Source organism: Seriola dumerili, unplaced genomic scaffold (genome assembly GCF_002260705.1).
Source record: "Seriola dumerili isolate Sdu_G_001 unplaced genomic scaffold, Sdu_1.0 BDQW01000432.1, whole genome shotgun sequence".
In the NCBI taxonomy this organism is placed as follows: Eukaryota; Metazoa; Chordata; class Actinopteri; order Carangiformes; family Carangidae; genus Seriola; species Seriola dumerili.
Window position 1 is genome coordinate 3644310 of NW_019174687.1, and position 19367 is coordinate 3663676.

General features: G+C 40.8%; 1 protein-coding gene across 1 annotated transcript in view; it reads left to right on the top strand.

Moving 5' to 3' along the window:
- myo10 (myosin X) overlaps positions 1 to 19367 on the top strand; it is a 111726-nt gene that overhangs the window by 56349 nt on the left and 36010 nt on the right. Inside the window, exons 4-18 of the mRNA XM_022761775.1 lie at positions 7277 to 7411; positions 7496 to 7620; positions 8228 to 8241; positions 8655 to 8739; positions 8985 to 9088; positions 9901 to 10030; positions 10686 to 10804; positions 11008 to 11154; positions 11443 to 11543; positions 13082 to 13148; positions 13458 to 13550; positions 15082 to 15150; positions 15321 to 15403; positions 16192 to 16294; positions 17337 to 17417. Coding sequence (XP_022617496.1) covers positions 7277 to 7411; positions 7496 to 7620; positions 8228 to 8241; positions 8655 to 8739; positions 8985 to 9088; positions 9901 to 10030; positions 10686 to 10804; positions 11008 to 11154; positions 11443 to 11543; positions 13082 to 13148; positions 13458 to 13550; positions 15082 to 15150; positions 15321 to 15403; positions 16192 to 16294; positions 17337 to 17417 — 1456 coding nt within the window. The remainder of the gene's footprint in view (positions 1 to 7276; positions 7412 to 7495; positions 7621 to 8227; positions 8242 to 8654; positions 8740 to 8984; positions 9089 to 9900; positions 10031 to 10685; positions 10805 to 11007; positions 11155 to 11442; positions 11544 to 13081; positions 13149 to 13457; positions 13551 to 15081; positions 15151 to 15320; positions 15404 to 16191; positions 16295 to 17336; positions 17418 to 19367) is intronic.

The window sequence follows — 19367 nt, forward strand, 5'->3', positions numbered from 1 at the left end:
CAGCCCTCATTCAACCCCGTAACAATAGGAAGGCCAAATAATATATTCATAGAGCGCTTTTTAATGATACCGGTTGAACATTCAGGACTGAACTGAGAGCAGGGGAAACATGTAAGAAGATCCACAGTCTCTCTCGCAGTGGCTTGTCACTGTCTACATCAAACTTCACGCATCATCTAAACCCTCTGATTGGCCGAAATCATCTTCTAGTCCTGCCAATAATTGTAGTTTGCCCTTTTCAGGGTTTATTCTTAAGTATGTCCAAGATTTTAAAGGAAACCTGTGTCTCAGTCGCCCTAAGTGTGATGAAAACTGTGCAATACCCCCGTGCAAAAATGTGCAGCCAAGGTTCTCAAATGTTAAAGATCTAAATCCAGGCAGCTGCATAAAAACTTTGCCCTATTTTATTTTATTTTTTAAATGACAGAACTCTTTCACCTTAACCTTTACTAGCTGCTCTGGACCTTTCAGTCATATCATGATCTTCCTGAGCTTCAAAGTGATATAAAATATTTTTTTAGTCAGATCAGGGAATGTGTCATCTTTGAGTAGACTATAAATCTGGACAGATCAATGCCAGCTTTTCGTACTCAGCAGTTTTTGATTCTCAGTATCATGGAAATATTTTGGGCTCTGTAGTGTTGCTGTTTGATATTCTGCTCTATTTCATCGTAAAAGAAATCTTATACTGACTTGTTTAAAGATGCTGCTGCTTCGTAGAACACGTCAAACTTCCAGTATAAAACACTGGGATTATCTGGAGCCTCTGACAGACCTTTTCATTTATGAAAATTAAGATTTAAGGGCTGATATTGTTTTGACTGTTTCGGCTTTGTATCCAAAACAGCCCAGATTTGATTAAGCTACAGAGCTCTGAGGGTGTTATCCTGCACAACCGGCGGCCCCTCGACCCGGCAGTTTGTGCCCGACCTCCTGACCCCAGAGGTGGGTGTGAGGTCAAACTCAAGACTCTCCAGCCTTGTTAATAACTCAGGCATCTGGGGGAACAAAAGCCCCTGCAGCAAAGCCCTGCAAAAACATACCTGAGAGGTTTTCTTTTGGGATTTGGCAGGATTTTTCCCTGCGTCCTCTGCGCTGTGAGTCGGATTAATGATTTGACTGAACTGTGACATGGATCCCAGCAAAGCAAGAGAGCACGATGGGCGGGAAATCGTATCTGACCATGTTGGCTAACGTGAACGGTTACTTAAACCTAAACTTTATAGGTGTCGGTTGTTGTGTTTTTATTGCCTCACGTCAATTAGAGCCGGTCTGGTTTGGATTGCAGCCGTTCGTGAAGAAGCGAGGATGAGCAAAGTAGTTTGCTCTTTTTTCATGAGGTCATGTTGGACACCTTGTGGTTTGTTGGGCTGAAGAAAGAGTTTGTTTCAAGCGTTCACTGTTGTTCCAGTGCTTCATCGAGGGCTGACATGAGTTTACACGAGTTGACATTGACACAATAGGAGAGTGGAGTATTCTGACGAGTTGTCATAATAATCATAATAATAATAGTAATAACACATTTTCTTTATAGAGTCATTTTCAAAGACACTTGTACGGAAAGTTTTAGCCTAACATACTGTATATTTTCATCTTCAAAGTTTTGCCAGGATCATTTTTCTAATTGACATTTTGTTTCAACATGAAACTGTAAACATGAAAAGAAAATTCTGGCATGTGGTTTTGGTCCTATTTAGACTGAGGTACTGGTGCACTTCAACCTCTTGTGGCCAAAATGAGTATTACAACAACAAACAATAAAAATCCTGACGTTTTTCTTTTTTTTTTATATTAACTCTTGTTGGCAAAAAATTTAAAGCTTTTGTCTGAACTCTGGCTGGAGTGAAGCACATGTTTGGTAGGTAAACTAAAAAGGTTGATCCACTGTACGGTGGCCTTTTCTAGGACACCCCAGGCTCGGCATGTCAAGCTCAGCTGTACCACTCTATCAGCCTCCACTACAGCCTGACCCGACTAAATTGCAGTTTAAGTTTATGATTGGTTCTGGCGTTGTGTTCGGATCATCTGATTTCTGTTCCATTTGAGTAGCAAGTGAAAAGTTGGTCCAGCTGACCTCATTTTCAGTTACCACAGGAGCTGCAGCAGAGGTTTGCAATTATTAGTTCATGATAAACGAAGCATATTTATGACCCTGACCAGACTTACAACAACCTGTGTACACCTGAAATGACCTAGCTGTCTGAAATAGTAATCCTGAGTAGTCTATAAGTCAAGAGTTCATCTGAAGTAAATTATCCACTACTCTCTACAGTCTCCTTTAGTTGCTTTAACTCAAGTGTAAGTGTACCACACTAAATAAGCTTTTTTTAGTACAACATACAATTTCTATTCCACTTTACTTTGTTTTTTTTTAAAGCAATCGGCTTGCACGCTTTTTCTAAGGTTAACTAATTAGAATTTACTTTAGTATCCACGCTTCTTCAGCACGTTAGCATGGTATGTTAGCATTAAGCTATACCGCCGAGACTCCCGGCAGTGATTCATCATCTTGGGAACATCAATTTTTGTACCAACTTTTAATTGATTTGTGAAGTTTGAATCTCTCTGGCACCACTCCAGGCAGAGTTTAGATGTTCATTCCAGTCCATGTTTAAGCAGACATTCTGAAGCCTTTTGAAAAAGTTCTTAAGAAGACTGGAGACCAGATTAGTTGACATGCAGACAGATTTCTTTCACTCCCTCAGTGCGTTTCTCTTCTTGTCTCAGTTTCTCCTCCCTGCCCCGGCGGTTCTTTCACTCTTTTAGCAGCGTCTGCGTCTCTGCTGCTCGGCACAAAAGCCCCGGGTGAGGTCCAGAGCTGCGGAGGCCGTTTGTCCAGCGCGCTCAGTCGCTCAGCTGAAGACTCCCTCCTTCCTGACTGTGGGGGTTTTTTTTTACCTTGGGTGGCAACTGCATGCGGAGAGCCAGGGATTAGGACAAAGGCAGGGTGCTGTTTAGCCTTGTTTGTGTGTGTGTGTGTGTGTGTGTGTGTGTGTGTGTGTGTGTGTGTGTGTGTGTGTGTGTGTGTGTGTGTCCTAGTTTGGATAAGCTGGCATGCTGCCAGGGGTCTTCTAAATGAGTTACATTTAACAGGCCCTTTCAGATTCGGCTGTCACTATAGTCCGTGTTATTTAAATGAGTTACACACACCGAGCCCTTTAAAGTAAGATCCAATCCCCTTAAGAGAGTTTGACCCACTGTTGGACACGACTGCTGGTGAGATCTGAATTTACTCTTTCTCTTCAGCTGTAATGAAGACCACCGAACCAGACAGCTGTCCTTTCTTACTCCCTTACAACGCTCTGCCGGCCCCTGAACGACTACTTTTAATATTCATGAGGTGATGATCACTAATAAATAAAACATTTCAGAGGCAAATAAAATCAGACAATTAAAAATAAGACAATAACAAAATAAACAGATTAATCACATTTCTAAAATCCACCAGTCATTTCCTTCCTGTCCCCAGGTGTTTATGGTAATTACTCCAAAGTGTCCTGACTGATTACGACAGTGACACGTTGATGTTTAAAGACGCTGCAAACAGCAGCCTTCAGATAAATCAATGACCCCAGCCATAAACGGCTGCTCACGGTCCTCTCCGCCTCCATTTTCCCATGTGGAGTCCGTCCTGTTATAACATCTGTCCACATGTTGCTGCGTGCTCACGTCTCTCACGCTGAGAGTTTACATTTATATCTGCAGGCCTGTTTTTTTTTTTTTTTTGCTCATCAGGAATGTGCCACTGACAGGAGGGATACGGCCGCTCGGCCGGTGTGTTCGAGTTCAGCTTCGTTCCCAAAACACAGCCGAAGCAAGCGGTGTTGTCAAAGAGACGAGTGATGAGGAGAAATGATTTGTCTGCAGTTTATATAAAGTTTTCAGCAGCGTAAACTTAGTTTTAAATCAATTTTAAAGCTAAGTTTGGAACATTCTCCAACCAAACATATTAGCAAGATTTCACTCACTTAAAAGGTTGATGTTCGATGCGTTCACTCGTCTCTGTTTAGCACCTCTCAAACTGTGTAGCATCTTTTCTTCATGAAAACTCAACTACAAAGTCCCACTTTGTCAATTTAACTTCAGCGTCTTCAAAGTGTTGCAGCTGAGAAAAGTGATCTCTCTCTCTCTCTTCCTGGAGCCACCCGGCCATTATCCAAATGAAGAGTTTCACTCCTGAGCTGAATCACACCTACTGTCTATAAAATGTTTACAGACGTGAAAGCAACACTCATTTGAAAATGACTAACGTTTAAAGATGGCGTATACAGGTTTAAAAAAAAAAAAAAAAAACTAATCCAACTTCACATCACTTGTGACCATGAAAACCTGCTGTGATGTTTAAAGGGTCTGGGTTTGTCTTTTCTTCAGCTGCTGCACTGACATATGCTCAGATGTAATGAAACCAGTCTTGTAGTGTGCGTCCTCTTTGTGTTTGAATGATGCGTCCTCTTTAATCTAACGCTCCTCAGATGCTGTCGGTGTCTGTGCAGCGGGTTGATAATTAACGTGATGGGCCTGAACCTCGCACGGTGTGACCGTGGGTTGCCAGGTTCATGTTAAATGTCACTGAGAGGTGTGTGAGGGGGTTTTCCTTGGGCATCACGCTGTGTTCAGCTGTAATGAGTGTGAGGTTTGCTTCTGCAGTGGAAAAATACGAGAGTCCTTTGTTGGTGTTGCGTTTACTGACCCTCAGACACTTGACAATTAGAAGAAATACTCTTTTTTCTACTAAAACATTTAACTTCATAAACAAAAAGAGAAATACCAGGTGCTCACGGTTATGACGTTGTAAATGTAAATGGTTAACTTTAGACAAAGGGAAGCCAGGGCTTACTTCAGGCACACATGGTTAAAATGTCTTTAATGTATTAGGGCATGTCAGAGTAGAATAGGTAACAAGAAAAAACTGGTTTCGACCACCGCAGGGTCTTTCTCAGGGCGCGGTTGGAAAGAGAAGTAAATAAGTTCCTTCAATTTGCTTTAACCCTATAAAAGGATGCACAAATGATCTGATATAAATCTGATACCTTAGTGCTGACATGAGTCGCTGCATGAGAAAGTATTTTATTGACAGAAAAGCTGGTAAAAATTCAAAACGTCTTTTTCCCTCTTTTCAAATGTGACTATTTACTGCTTTTCTCTCTTTTACATTGTTTTGATTGAACATATTTGGGTTTTGAACAACAAAAAAAAATCTATTTGGGACACAGCGATGGGCTTTGTTTACTCCTTCCTGACAATTTTAAAGACTAAATGATTGATCAGCTCAGTTGTTGAATGGAAACACGCCTCGTCTTCCAGTCAGCCGGGCGTGTAAACAAAAGCCTGCAGTGGGATGAGAGAGAGACGCACGGGGCGCCGGTGATTACACATCAGGCTGATGAAGCCTGTCAGGTGGTTTGACATGTAAAATCACAGCCGTCGCCGCAGTGAGTGGGGGAGTAGCTGTTTCAAATGTCAGCTCTAGTCTAGTGCAGAGTTTATCGTGCATACAGCCAAAACCCTGAGTGATACCGTCACTGCGTAACTGTACGGAGCTGTCGCCAGTGACTCTGATGGTTCCTCTACCCTTAAATAGTGATATTCTATCATTTAAATCATCTTTTTAATTAATTGAAAAAACAAGAATCTTACCTCCATGTTTCCTTTCACTTTTACATCAGTTACATCAGCAGCAATGATCAGGTACATTATTATCTAATAAAGTAGATAAGTTAGCATGTTAGCATGTTATGTTAGAGTTCGCTCAAATTGTTCCATTGCTGAACTAAAGCAGATATACATTAAAGATGCAATATGCAATTTTTGCCAAAACAGACTTACTGCAATATCACTGACATGTCATTAAATCCTTTATTAAACAGGCAGACTCACTGAGATCAGGATCTCTCTTTGTACAAGAACAGACCTGCATTACGCAGTTTTTAATCTCCAGGGGGGAAAACATGCCAAAACAAACATACTGAGATCATTGGCATATGTGGCTATTACAGCTAATGAGTCTGTAAAAAACATCCAGTAAACACAGATATATATTTACCATCGTACTGAAGTCGTGTCAACCTGATAGATTTTAATTTCAATATTCACTTCCCTTTTAGCTCTGGTTTTGGTCTCCACCAGGTCTTTATCTGCTAAATGCTCCACTATGTTAACCAGCTGGTCTGTAACTGTGTCTGTCTGCTGTTAGGCGCTAGGCAGGTGCTTCACATGTTAGGCTTTGGCTGGAAGGAAGGTCGGTGAGAGTGAACCGGCCGACCATGAAACCAAAACAGTGAGCTAAAAGGTGCTAAAACGACCTGTAGCGCTGAGGCGAACAGCGGAGTCGGATGATAATTCTCTGTGGGTTTTTCACTTTTACATTACACATAGTCATTTGATGCATTGTTAATATAAAAATATGAATTATTGCAGCTTTAATAATTGGACCCAAATATCCGTGCTCTTATTTTTAGTTTCTACTGACGTTTTTGCTCAATGATCATCATGTTCTCATTTCTTGCCATCTTGCACTTTACATGGTTTTCCTTCTGAATTAATCATCATCTGATCTGTGTTTATTGTTCCCACATTAATCAGACTCATTGAGCGTGTGATGTGAAAGGCCTGGTGGTATGGTGTTCATTTCCTGTATTTCAGTGTCCGATGCACCATCTAGTGGTTAGAGTATTTCCCATGATGCTCTCATGTGCTGCACGTGTGAAAACTGTGCATCAGTGTCAGACAGTTACGAGTCAGTCATCAGACCCTAATTCACATTTGACCCAGTTTAATATCATGAGATGCAGCAGCCGTTTAAATGTGAGCGCACGCACGCGCGCGCGCACACACACACACACACACACACACACACAACCTGCCGGCAAAGACACACACTCACACAGTTTAAATTAAACAACTCTCTGTCTCAGGTCACATTTTCTCTGCTCCAGTCAACAGTCTGCAAAGATGCTGGAGGCTGATGAAACTAGACAGGACTGTTTGTGTCACTGTAGAAATAAAAACCAGGGCTGAAATCAAAATCAATTGATTAATCAATTAAGTACTTTTAAATTAATACTAACAATATAAGAAGAAACATTCATTTTTTCATGAAAAGAGAGGAAGAAAAATGAAAAAATTAGATGAAATAAGAACAATTGTGAGTCTTTCTTACCTTTAATATTTTGCTCCTGCCCGTCTCCACAGGGAGGCCAATGCTTTGCTCAAGGACAATTTGGAAGATTGGACTTTTAGTGTTCTTACCATATTTGTGTTTTTTTTTCACCCTCAGTGGAGAAAGCGGAGCGGGAAAAACGGAAAGCACCAAGCTAATCCTGAAGTTCCTGTCGGCGATGAGCCAGCACTCCCTGGAGGTGTCGTCCAGAGACAGGACGTCACACGTGGAGGAGGCGCTGCTGGAGAGCAGGTACCTGCTCGTTTTACCTCCTTGATTTATTTCTGATCTCATGTTTGTCCCCTGGTTGTTAACGATCCTGCGCCGCTCTTTCAGTCCCATCATGGAGGCCTTTGGAAACGCCAAGACCGTCTACAACAACAACTCCAGCCGCTTCGGGAAGTTCGTCCAGCTGCATTTCAGCCAGAAGGGCAACATCCAGGGAGGCAGGATCGTCGACTGTATCCTTTAAAACCTACTCGGTGTTAAGAGGCTGCCGCTTCCTCTCACTGCATATTTCCTACCCACAAGGCTTAATATACAGGAAGGCAGTGCTGCTTTTAAAGGGGAAAGACGTGCAGAACAAGGAGAAACCACCTTCTTTCATTCGTTTTCTTTTTTTAAAGTTATTTTTGGGCATTTTGTGCCTTAATTTGAAAGGACAGTGGAGATTGATGGGAAATGCAGGGATAGAGAGTAGGGGAATGACACACAGCAGAGGGTTAATTATGAATAATCACAGCAGTGTTTTTCTATCATTTATGAATATAACAAACAAACTGGGAGGAATGTGACAGCAAGAAGTAAACTGCACTTTGTTTGTTTGCTCATGTAAATAAAAATGTCTCCAATAATCACATTTTTAATCTTCCATGACTCTGGTGTTCATGTTTCTGGAAGGGAAGTCTAACTGGCTGCAGTTTCAATTAGCTTTAAGAGCATTTGTCGTGATAATCTTTGCCTGGTTTGTCCAAAGGACACTTAGCTGAGTGGTTTTGTCAGTGGTTGTAGAGTTGTGTAGTCCTCTCTGACTGTTTTGTTCCTTGACAGACACTTTTCTGATGACAGACCTCTTAGAGAAGGTGAGTGTCCTTCCTCTTAGAAACGTGTAAAAGTCTTTTTCAATCGTTCTTAAAAACCTCCTGCAGGGTTGAAAGGTGGCTAAAGGTTTTTGTAGCAATGGATCCAATGATGACAGCCTTTCACTCCTTTAAAAAAAAAAAAAAAAAAATAGTATTGAAAACACTGACAGAGACTTCTTAAACCAACCCAAAACCCAAAATCTGTCTCAAGAATAAGAAGGAGGTTTGAGAAGCTTCTGTGTCGGGAAAACATCTCATCTTCAAGCTCATTGTTAGCCGACACCAATTCAAAGTGATCGCGGCTACTGAAACTACAATGTTTGAAGAGCCACTTTTCAAACCAGCAGAAGGTCAGAGAAGGATGCCCGACATGTGAATGTGTATAAAGAGCGATACTCCCTCTCCCTCCACAGAACCGCGTGGTCCGGCAGAACCCAGGGGAGAGAAACTACCACATTTTCTACGCCCTGTTAGCGGGAACCAACAGCCAGCAGAGAGGTGAATGAATAAACATCATGTCCTCGTCATGCCCAATCGTAAATCGTAAACATACAGTCGTAGTAAACCTCTTTTTCCTTTTTGCATCACAACTTGTCAAAACCGAAAGTTTCATGAAGTTCTTTGAATTTAACAACAAAAATTTGGAAGCTGTGATATCAACCTGTCTACATCTTTTGTGCTGTCGATGTGACCACGTGTGCGTTTTTTTGTGACCACGTGCGTGTGTTTGCGTGTGTCCGCAGAAGCGTTCGGGTTGACCCACCCCGACAGCTACCACTACCTGAGGCAGTCCAGCTGCCTCACCGACAAGACAATCAACGACGAAGGCGCTTTTCAGGATGTTCTGGTACGGAAAAGATTGACCTCTGTATACACACACACACACACACACACACACACACACACACACACACACACACACACACATTACATTCACTTAAGACTGATTTTTAGGCAAGGGAAATTTGTTTGTATAGCACATCATCATACACGGAAGTCATTCCATGTGCCGAACAGAAATATAAGAAGCATAAAGAATAAAAATCATAATATAAGATGATGAGCATAATAAAGCAGGAAATATTTGGTGCTGTTACTTTATAATATTTAACAGTTATCAATCAATCATTGGAAAGAATTTAAAATAATTAATAATTTTTTTGATCTAATATGGTCTAGATTTAAAATGTTTTGTGCCACTTTATATATTTGACTCAACAATCCCAACTCACTTACGAGCTTTTTCCAGAGCTTTATCAGTGGATCAAGTTTTCTTAATCATCATGGAGATTTAGTTGACATGTGATGTCATTAGCTGTTTTGATGAATACGACTTTGCACATGTATTATGTTCCTGTATGGGACTCATTCATTCATTTGTTGATAACCATAAATCAAGAGTAAGAACATTTGATCCGGGTGAAACTGAAAAGTGAGATCACTGCTGCCAAACCCAAAACCAACAGACACGTAACTTCCAATCAGCTCCAAGCCCAAAAGACTGATCAGCTGCTGAGGATGGATCAGAACTAACAGGAGACATTTTTACTCCAGACCCAAAAGAAACAAAAACCGGCTGGTGAGGAATTAAACGTTAATCCGTGAAGAAGTAATCTGAGGAGCTCATCAACCTCCTCTTTGTGTTTTGTGTTTTCCCAGAATGCCATGCGAACGATGCAGTTCACGGAGGAGAACATCGGGGAGATCCTGCGCCTCCTGGCTGGGATCCTCCACGCAGGGAACATCGAGTTCATGACGGCCGGAGGAGCGCAGGTCTCGTCCAAGTCAGGTCGGAGAGCTTCCCCTCGTCTCCCACACCTTCCTCTTCTTTACACCTCCTTCTCCTCCTCCTTCACTGTCACACTCACTGTTTTCTAACTTATTTGGTGGTTTTACATCATCACAAGAAAAAAACCCTCAGTCGAATAGTTTTCCAGCTTTTATTTTGTAGGTACGACCTGCAGTCTGTTGTCTTTTGGTTGGACTTGTTTAAGTGTCCTCTGCCCTCCTGCTCTCCTTCCATTCCTCCCGCTCTCCTCAGGGACAGTGAAAACCTCTGTCTATCATTTTTATTCTATATTTTGTTCTTCTATGTTTCTGGAACTACTGAAACGTATTTCAAAGAACAGATTTTTCAAAATAAAATATCCACAGTTCGAGGGACAAACGCCAACATCAAGGTTCATTAACTTTCTCTCCACATGTTGGGCCTCTGTGTCTCATCTGGCCCCCATAAGGTGACTTTATCACCAGGAATGATCAAAGGTCAAAGGTCAGGCTTAAGATTACTGAAGAGGCGATCAGCAGTTCACCTCCTCCCGTTATTTTACTAGATTCAGCAAGATGAATAAGAAGTTGACGGATGATAAAAAAAGTTTTTACAAGCAGACGTCTTCTGAGTTTTAAAGTGAAGCTTTATGTTTGTTTGTTCCTCACATCAGCAGCTCTCAGCCGCACGTCCGACCTCCTGGGGCTGAACTCAGACCAGCTGGCCGAGGTCTTGACCCACCGGTCCATGATCCTCAGGGGCGAGGAGATCTCCACACCGCTCACTGTAGAACAGGTCAGTGAGAGAGACCTCGATATAAGAAGCTCCGATCATCTCTGCTAAATGACCCGTCACACATGTTAATGTGTTTGTAGACTCCCTGTAATTTTCTTCAACACTTCTTCAAGAATTATTTAAAACAATCAAACAAAATGTATTTATTTCTTGTTTGTTTTCGAGCTGTGCACCAGTAATATTTTCTTCCCGCTCCGGCGCAGGCGGTGGACTCCAGAGACTCCATGGCCATGGCACTTTATTCTCAGTGTTTCAACTGGATCATCCGCAAACTCAACAACCGCATCAGGGGCAAGGAAGACTTCAAGTCCATCAGCATCCTGGACATCTTTGGATTTGAGAACTTCGAGGTGGGTTTGAACTCTCCGCCAGTGAATTAGCCGTCTCATATGAGACCAGAATCTAATTACCTGTCAGAGATAAATAAAATTAACCTAATTAATTAAATTTCACTGAATTAAATGAAGTACCAGTCGCTCACATTCAGTTAAACTCAGGAGTATGAGCTTCTATTCTCCTCTACTCAGTATTTTAATCCTTTTAATTGTTAATCAGTAAATCAGTAGAAACACACCTCAGGGATTCCTTGTTTTTCCAGCTCGTTAACTCTCCTCTCCGTGTCTAATATCTGCCCACAGGTCAACCGCTTCGAGCAGTTCAACATCAACTATGCAAACGAGAAGCTTCAGGAATATTTTAACAAGCACATTTTCTCCCTGGAGCAACTGGAGTACAACAAGTAGGTGGAGGCTGTTCCCTCGCGGCGGATCAGTTTGTTTTTCACCTCCAAACTCCTCGTGTCATCTGACATTACTCATCCCCCAAAACTACCAACAGTGTGGTTTCTCTCATAATCGGGAGTCTTTAAACTTCAAGCATTTTCATCACGAGCTGATGATCTGTCCCACAGAGGCAGAGAGAGAAACTGTGAAACTGAGGGAAAAGTCATTTCCAGGTTGACACAAAACAAATATTAGAAAATCTGATTTTGGTGAAAGTAAAAAAAAAAAAAAGCTTGAATCTGTTCTGTGAAATTAAATTTATTTCGACATTGAGCCTCCAAACTAAAAGGAGGAGGCAGTCAGGCTCTCAGTCATCAGGAATATTTATACCCAACAAAAATATAAACCCTGTAGTTTTTACTTGCCTGTCATGAGTTGAAATAAAAGATCTGAGACTTTTTCTATAAACACAAAAGAGACACACGCGTGCGCACGCACACACACACACACACACACACACACACACACACACACACACACACACAAAGTCTTGCATTTATATTTTCGTACAGTGTATATTTACAGGAAGAGGAAAGAGACGGATTAAACATGAAAATATTCAAAAATGACACATTTGTAGCACATAACAAGTAGAGTTATTCTGATACTGATACTAGTATTAGACATGCCTACTGTATCGGGTATCAGCGAGCTACACGAGTCTATGCACTGATCCAATACCACATCATTTATTAATAAACGTTATAGTGTCACACGCGGAAATCAATTCTTCTTCACTGCTCTAAAACAGTAGCCTACACAGGAAGTTGGCGCTGTGTAGCCACTGGTAACTACTGTTTTAGAGCAGAGAAGAAGAACTGATTTCTGGTGAACAGGTGTAACATTAGTGCCACCAGGCAGCATTAGTGTTGGGACAACTAGTGGAGGAAGTTCAAGATACATTTTTTTATGACTGACAGTTAAATTAGATGATAAAAGAAAGATCCTATGAACACGTTTCTGTTCATGTTTTACAAAGGCCCATGCCAAACAATAGGTATTGGAATCGATATCAGGAAGGAAAAACTGGTATTGGAACATCTCTAATGAAAAGACATTGAACATAAACACTTAACACAAAGACACAGGGTCGAGACTTAGACCATGTATTTTTCATTTCGCCGCTTTGAACCCTGTTCCCCTCAGCTATCATGGAAACTCCGAGCACAGACTGTGACCTGCCAAGTTTTGTGATTTCACATAAACAAAACATCATCTCATAACCACCCAGTTTTTGTTTTTTGTTTTTTTAACCCAGAGTTTACAGTTTGAACAAATCGTTACCTGATGTTTCTGAAAGACACAGAAAACACCGCTGATGACGTATTAGCTCAAAGGCAGCGAGCGTAAACCGTCGCCAGCTCCAAGTCTTTTTATCATTTGTAAATCTGAATCCTCAGAAACTTCTTTCTATATCTAATTATGGAAAGCACTTTTTTTTTTTTCTTTGAAATTGTCTCTGACCCTGATTGTTGTGTTTGGCTGCTTCCTGCAGGGAGGGCCTGGTTTGGGTTGACATCAACTGGATGGACAACGGAGAGTGTCTGGATCTGATCGAGAAGGTGCGTTAGTGATTTATTGATTCAGAAAAGGTCCGGAGGAAGTAGGAAGATGATGATGATGATGATGATGATGATGATGAGTGTTTCTATGAAATATTTCTAGAAAGGCTTGTTGCAGATGAAATTAGTTAAGATGTCATATAAGGATAAACATGAAAAAGTATTGATCACATGATTATTAGATAGAGGCGGAGTGAAGATTAAAGAGAGCAGAAACAGATGAGGTGATGATAGTGGTGAGAATGAGAACTACTAAGATGATGATGATATTAATCATGAAGATGATGGTGATCCCCTCCGTTTCCATAGAAACTGGGTCTCCTGGCACTGATGAATGAGGAGAGTCACTTCCCCAAAGCCACAGATGACACCTTACTGGAGAAACTCCACAGCCAGCACTCGGTACGTCTCCGACACCACGTTTACCTTCACGGCCTGAGCACCTGGTGTTCAGTCCGACGCAGAAATAAAACCACTGTTTGAAAAAACACTCAAAGACAAAGAGCTGCAGTTTTTTCTCCTCATTTAACATCAGGATGAAGAAACATAAAAACTCTGGACTTTAAACTTTATAGTGTGGAGCCAAAATCTCTGCTACCCACTGATTTATCAAGTCATCATGATCGAATTGAACTAAATGGAAATAATCCATCCTTTTCATTACTCATGCACTCACAGTTCATTTTCAGTCAACCGCCATTAATAGTCTTTGTATTAATAATTTAATGAAGTGTTGATCCATAAGAAGATATATTTGTGGTTTTAAGAACCAAAAACCATCTCAGTGTAGTTTTACATCTCCTCTCTCAGGCTTCTTTCTGGCGCTCTAGTAACAACAGGTCAGTGAGCCAATCAGAAGAGAAGAGGCTCTGAGCCCCTCTTTTGATTGGCTCACTGTTTTCTGAGTGATCTAATAAAAATATAGCAGATTTCAGGTAAACACTCAGAGAAAGCAAATCCTGCAGGAATAGGTTGGTGGGTCCAGGTGGGCGGGGCTTGGGGCATGGCTGAGAGCGATGACTGCTTTGTGGTGACATCACAAAGTTCCAGAAATGCTGACAGCTGGTTTTAAGGCTCAGTTTCTGAATACAGGCTGTGTGCATTTCTCTGTGGACTGAGGCTTTGATACTTTCACAGTATTAATATAGAAGCTAGACCTGATCTATAATCAAACTACACATGGACATCTACCTTTAGACTATATGGAGCTTTAAAATCTTTTTTGAAATGAACACTGTGACCTAAAGATCCAGTTACCAGTGCAATATCTTAAAAATGTGGTATTTACATGAGGGTGGGTTTTAGACGGTGGAGCTGCTGTCCACAGTCTGGTGATTTGTTACCACAGCAAAAGAGACGAAGCCTGGAAAAGGTCAAACCTTTGTTTACTCTTGACATAATGTTACACATGATCTGAACCAAGACCTCGGGATTTACACAACACAACAATCTGTTATGGCTTCAGACCAGGGATCCATCTAATCACTTTGCAGATAAAATCCTGACCGTTTATGTTTTAAATGACACGCTAATTGCTGCAGATACATGTCTACAGTTGTTTTCACATCTGTTGCTTGATCCCTGTGCAAAGCTGTGAAGAGAACAGCTTGACTTGGTTTAAACGCTGATGTCACTGCAAGTAGAAAACTTTCATTTGAATAATTATGAGCACTTGCAATAAATACTTCTCTCTAGCACTTAGCGAAGCTTTACAGCCTCGTTAAAAAGGATTATGATCTAATAAATCACTATTAAACACATCAAACCAGAGACATGAAGACTGTTGGGACTCAAAGAATCCTTTTAGTGTTTTATGTTTGTTTTTCTCTTTTTGCTGGCAGAGATGATGTCAGTCAACAGCTGATCAGCTCTGCCTTCAGGAGGTAGCTGTTGAAAGAAAAAAGTACTGAATGAAATCATTTTCTTTCTGCAGAAAAACCCTTTCTACGTGAAACCACGAGTTGCTGTGCACTTCTTTGGAGTCAAGCACTATGCAGGAGAGGTAGGTGTCTGTGCATTTTTTTATTCCAGTGTTAGATCTGTGTAAAACTGTGTCCAACATTATTGATGGGGCTTCAATTTAAAGTGAGCAGCCTCAGAGGAAAGCACTTGTCCAGACGCTGCTGCTCTTGTGTTCGTTGCCATCTGACGCCCCCCTGTGGCTGGTTGCAGGTGGTGTACGACATGAGGGGGATGTTGGAGAAGAACAGAGACACTTTCAGAGACGACATCCTCAACATGCTGAGGGAGAGCAGGTACACCTTTGTTTCTAATCAAAGTAGAGGCTTGTGGCAACAAACTGCTTCATATTTCTGCTGCTGCTCCATAAATCTCCATATTTTGAGCAGAGGTTTGGAATTAGATGCCTTGCTCAAGAGCGTTACATTCATTTTTTCCTCTCATCCCCCCAGTACCCCATCATGACAAAGCCGAGTTGTAGAAAGTGACAGACGTTTTCATACATTTTGATACGACGCTTGAAATTTAGCTGAGATGTTTACCATTTTCATGTCTCTGCACCATGATTGGAGACTGTCCTGTAAAAAAAACGAGTTCATAGTTCGTCTGTGCAGCAGGTTATTATAACCCATTGTTATGTTTTGTTGCTAGGCAACATCTAGTGGTCGTAGTAATTATGACAGGAGCAAAGGGGACTTGTTTTCATTTAGATGTTTAGGATATGGTCCTTGTCTGTGCGCAGCTTTGAGGTCTCACCATTTTGTTCCTCAACATCTTTGTTTTGTCAAGCAATAATAAAAATGGAAAATGGAAATGCTTTACTTCCTCTGTGAGACACACAAACCGGATTTTTGTGATTGTTGTGCTGACAGTTAATATGATATTGACTTTATTTTGTGGTATGAGCATCAGTGTTGGTAATATATAAAGATAAGAGTAGAGTGAGAGTCCACAGTGTAACTAAATGGACAATTGTGTAAAACATATTTTAATGGCAATTAAAATGATCATGATCCAACTGGTACTGAACCCATGTTTGTTTCACATCATGTGTGTATTCTAAGTATTTCCTCCTGTTTGTCAGGCTGGACTTTGTCTACGATCTGTTTGAACACGTATTGAGCCGAAACAAACAGGACACTCTGAAGAGCAGCTCCAGACGGCCCACAGTCAGCTCCCAGTTTAAAGTAAGTCGCTAATAAACTGCTACATGATATTTTTACCCAGTTAGATCTGACTGTACCAGTAGTTACACTGGCAGCAGTAGCAATTGTCGTAGTAGCAGTATTAATACTGTAGTAGTTTATAACAGTACTGTAAGTGGTTGTAGTAATAGCGGCACTTGAAACTGCTTCAAACATAGTCGTGATCTTATTACTAGTTAGTAAAGTTGTATTAGTAGTAGTGAGTAATACTGATAGTGGTATTTGAAGTTGTGGTAGTAGTAGTAGCTGCTGTTGTTATAATAGAGGTGTAACTGTTGCAGCTGTAGAAATGGTTGCAGTATTAGTAGCAATAACTTGAACAGGTAATAACTTGTTATACAAGTTGTAGTAGACACAGTAGTTGTAGTAGTAACGTGTGATAAAAATAATAAAGATAGTTTCTTTTACAGTATTGCAGTATTTGCAGTCGTAGCAGTAATAGTAATAGGGGTATATTATTTAGCAGCAGGTATTGTTGTAATAAAATGCAGTACTATCAATAGTAGTAGTATTTCCTCTTCTAGAAGTATGAACAGATTAGAAGGTGCTAGTAGTAACAGTAGTAGTCTCAGTATGTGGCGTGCTGCCTCTGCTGTAGTCTGCTGCTACTAAAAGTATGATTGTGATGTACACAAAGAATAATTAAAAGAATTATATGAGTGAACAGAATTGAATAAATTACATAATATATTTAATATTTGTTGCAGTGGTAGAAAAAAGTTATTTTCAATAAGAAGAGTTGCACTGGTAATTCTTATAGCGAGTATATTTATGAAAATGAGTAATGTAAGATCCAATAGAAAAATACATATTTCTAATAGGACTGTGAAAGTTCTTATAGAATCATATTTCCTATTAAGTGCATATAATATCTCATAGGATTAGCAGAAATGTTTAGGAATCCTAAAGGATTCTAATGGGAAAAGACTTTTTGCCTATGGAGAAATATTAGCAGTAGTAGTAGTAGAGGTACCAGAAGTAACCATAGTAACACAAGTGTTTGTGCCTGTTTATGTTGTTGCAGAATTCTTTGCACTCCCTGATGGCCACACTCAGCACTTCCAACCCGTACTTTATTCGATGCATCAAACCAAACACACGCAAGGTGAGTGCTCTTGAACACACACATGTATGTACACACACACTCACACACACACACACACACACACTATTGTGCCTTCAGCAAACATTATCAGCTCAGGATGTCGGAGCGTAACAGAGTCTGTGTGTGAATAATTTGTCATTTAATAATCAGAGAGCCCCCCCTCCCTAACAACCACCCACAGACAGGAATGAGAAGGGTCTGGCCCCCTTTTTGTGCCCTTTGACCCCAGGTTGCTTAGCAACAGGCTGGAGTAGTGGAGAATGCGGGGATAATGTACACAAATGATATACAGGACAGAGAGGTGGGATTCTGTGACTCCCACTGCTGACTGGAGATGATCCATAATATTGTATTTCATTTACGTTTACTGAGTGACTCTGACCTTCATCCTGTGACCAATTATAATTCAAAAGACATCTCAGTTTCTCCAACCACTGAACTTAAGACAATGTGAAGTTCATATGATGTCATTAGTGGTTTTTTGTGCTGACAAACTGTAAAATTTGAATTCCTCATATCTCATTAAACCTTTAGTTTACCAAATATATTCTTCTCTCAGCCAAACCCGCATCACAGTTTATAGTAAAAATGGCCAAAATAGAGAATTTAGTACAAAACAGCAAAGACACGGGATTGTTTGACTTGACAGTGTGGAGTCACAATAATAGGTTTGAAGTAAGTGACAACTTCGATGTGTAGTTAATGGCCACTACATGAGCAACACAAAGATATCAATACTTAAACTGTATTGAGGTGGATGGAAAAAAATCTCATCCCCCTTTCTGTTTTTTATCTTTCTTAAAATCCAGAAGCGTGAAGCTGTAATTCTCTGTCCAATCAATCTGAGTGTTTGGCAGTTTAACGACACAAGTAAAGGATGATTATACAGTATATGTTAGTATTCAACAGCTACACACGTGGTTTCATGGTTGAGGCGCTTGTTGAGGTTTTAAAGGTGCACGTTAAAATGATGGGTCTCTCAGATTTGAGAAAAGCTCTCGTTTATGTTTCAGCTCTGCAGGAAGATGAATGAAAGAAAGCCTCTATGAGAAAACACTGAAAACTGAAGCGTTTTTCGACTTTTACCAGTGGCAAGAATGACTGCTCTGTTGAGAGGATTTCAAGGCTTCGTTTGCAAGTTGCTCTGTTGCGAAGTGTCTCAGTTCATTGTGCTCCATCCTGGTCGTTGCTTCTTCCTCCCTGCACCACCTCGGCACCAGCCAGGCTCCACTCTCCTTTCTATTTCTGGCTGAGCTTCCATGACGTCACATGTTCGTCAGGCTGCCCGTGTATCGACTATCTATTTTTAGTCTGTGCGGCTCAACTCATTAACGGCATGTCAGAATCAAAACATGGTCAGCAGAGAATCAGTCGCAGTGATTGCTGATGAGTGAGTATTGATAGGTCGTCAGTGATGTTTTCTCTCTAAGAGAATTTGTCCCTGCTAATTGGCTGTCTGATAGAAAATGGCATGTTAATTAGCCGACTGTGGACATTTTTTGAAATTTTCCCCAAGGTCTGTGGTGCTGCTCTAATCCCTCAGACTCTATGATGAAACACTACAGTTCCCAGTAAATCTGTAAAATTTTCTCAAAATCTTCAACAAATCCCAATTTAGAGTTAAAGCTGTTGGATTTACAGTCCAACAAAAAGGAGTTTGTGCAGATGCAGTAAGAATATCTGGAAGGTTTAGAGGTGGAGGAGTTCATCCTCAGGCTGTCTTATTGAAGGTTAGATAACAGTGGGTAGAAACCACTTGTCCATATTAAAAGAACTAAACAAAAACAGTTCTTTTCACATATTTTGGGCTGAGAATTGATCGTTTCATCAGTGGAAAATCATGTTGATAATTATTGTGAAGATTGTCGTGCCGCTGTTGTATCAGACTGCGTTACGTTGTCAATATTCACACACGCAGCTGTGACGGAGTCAGACGTGGACACTGGGAGG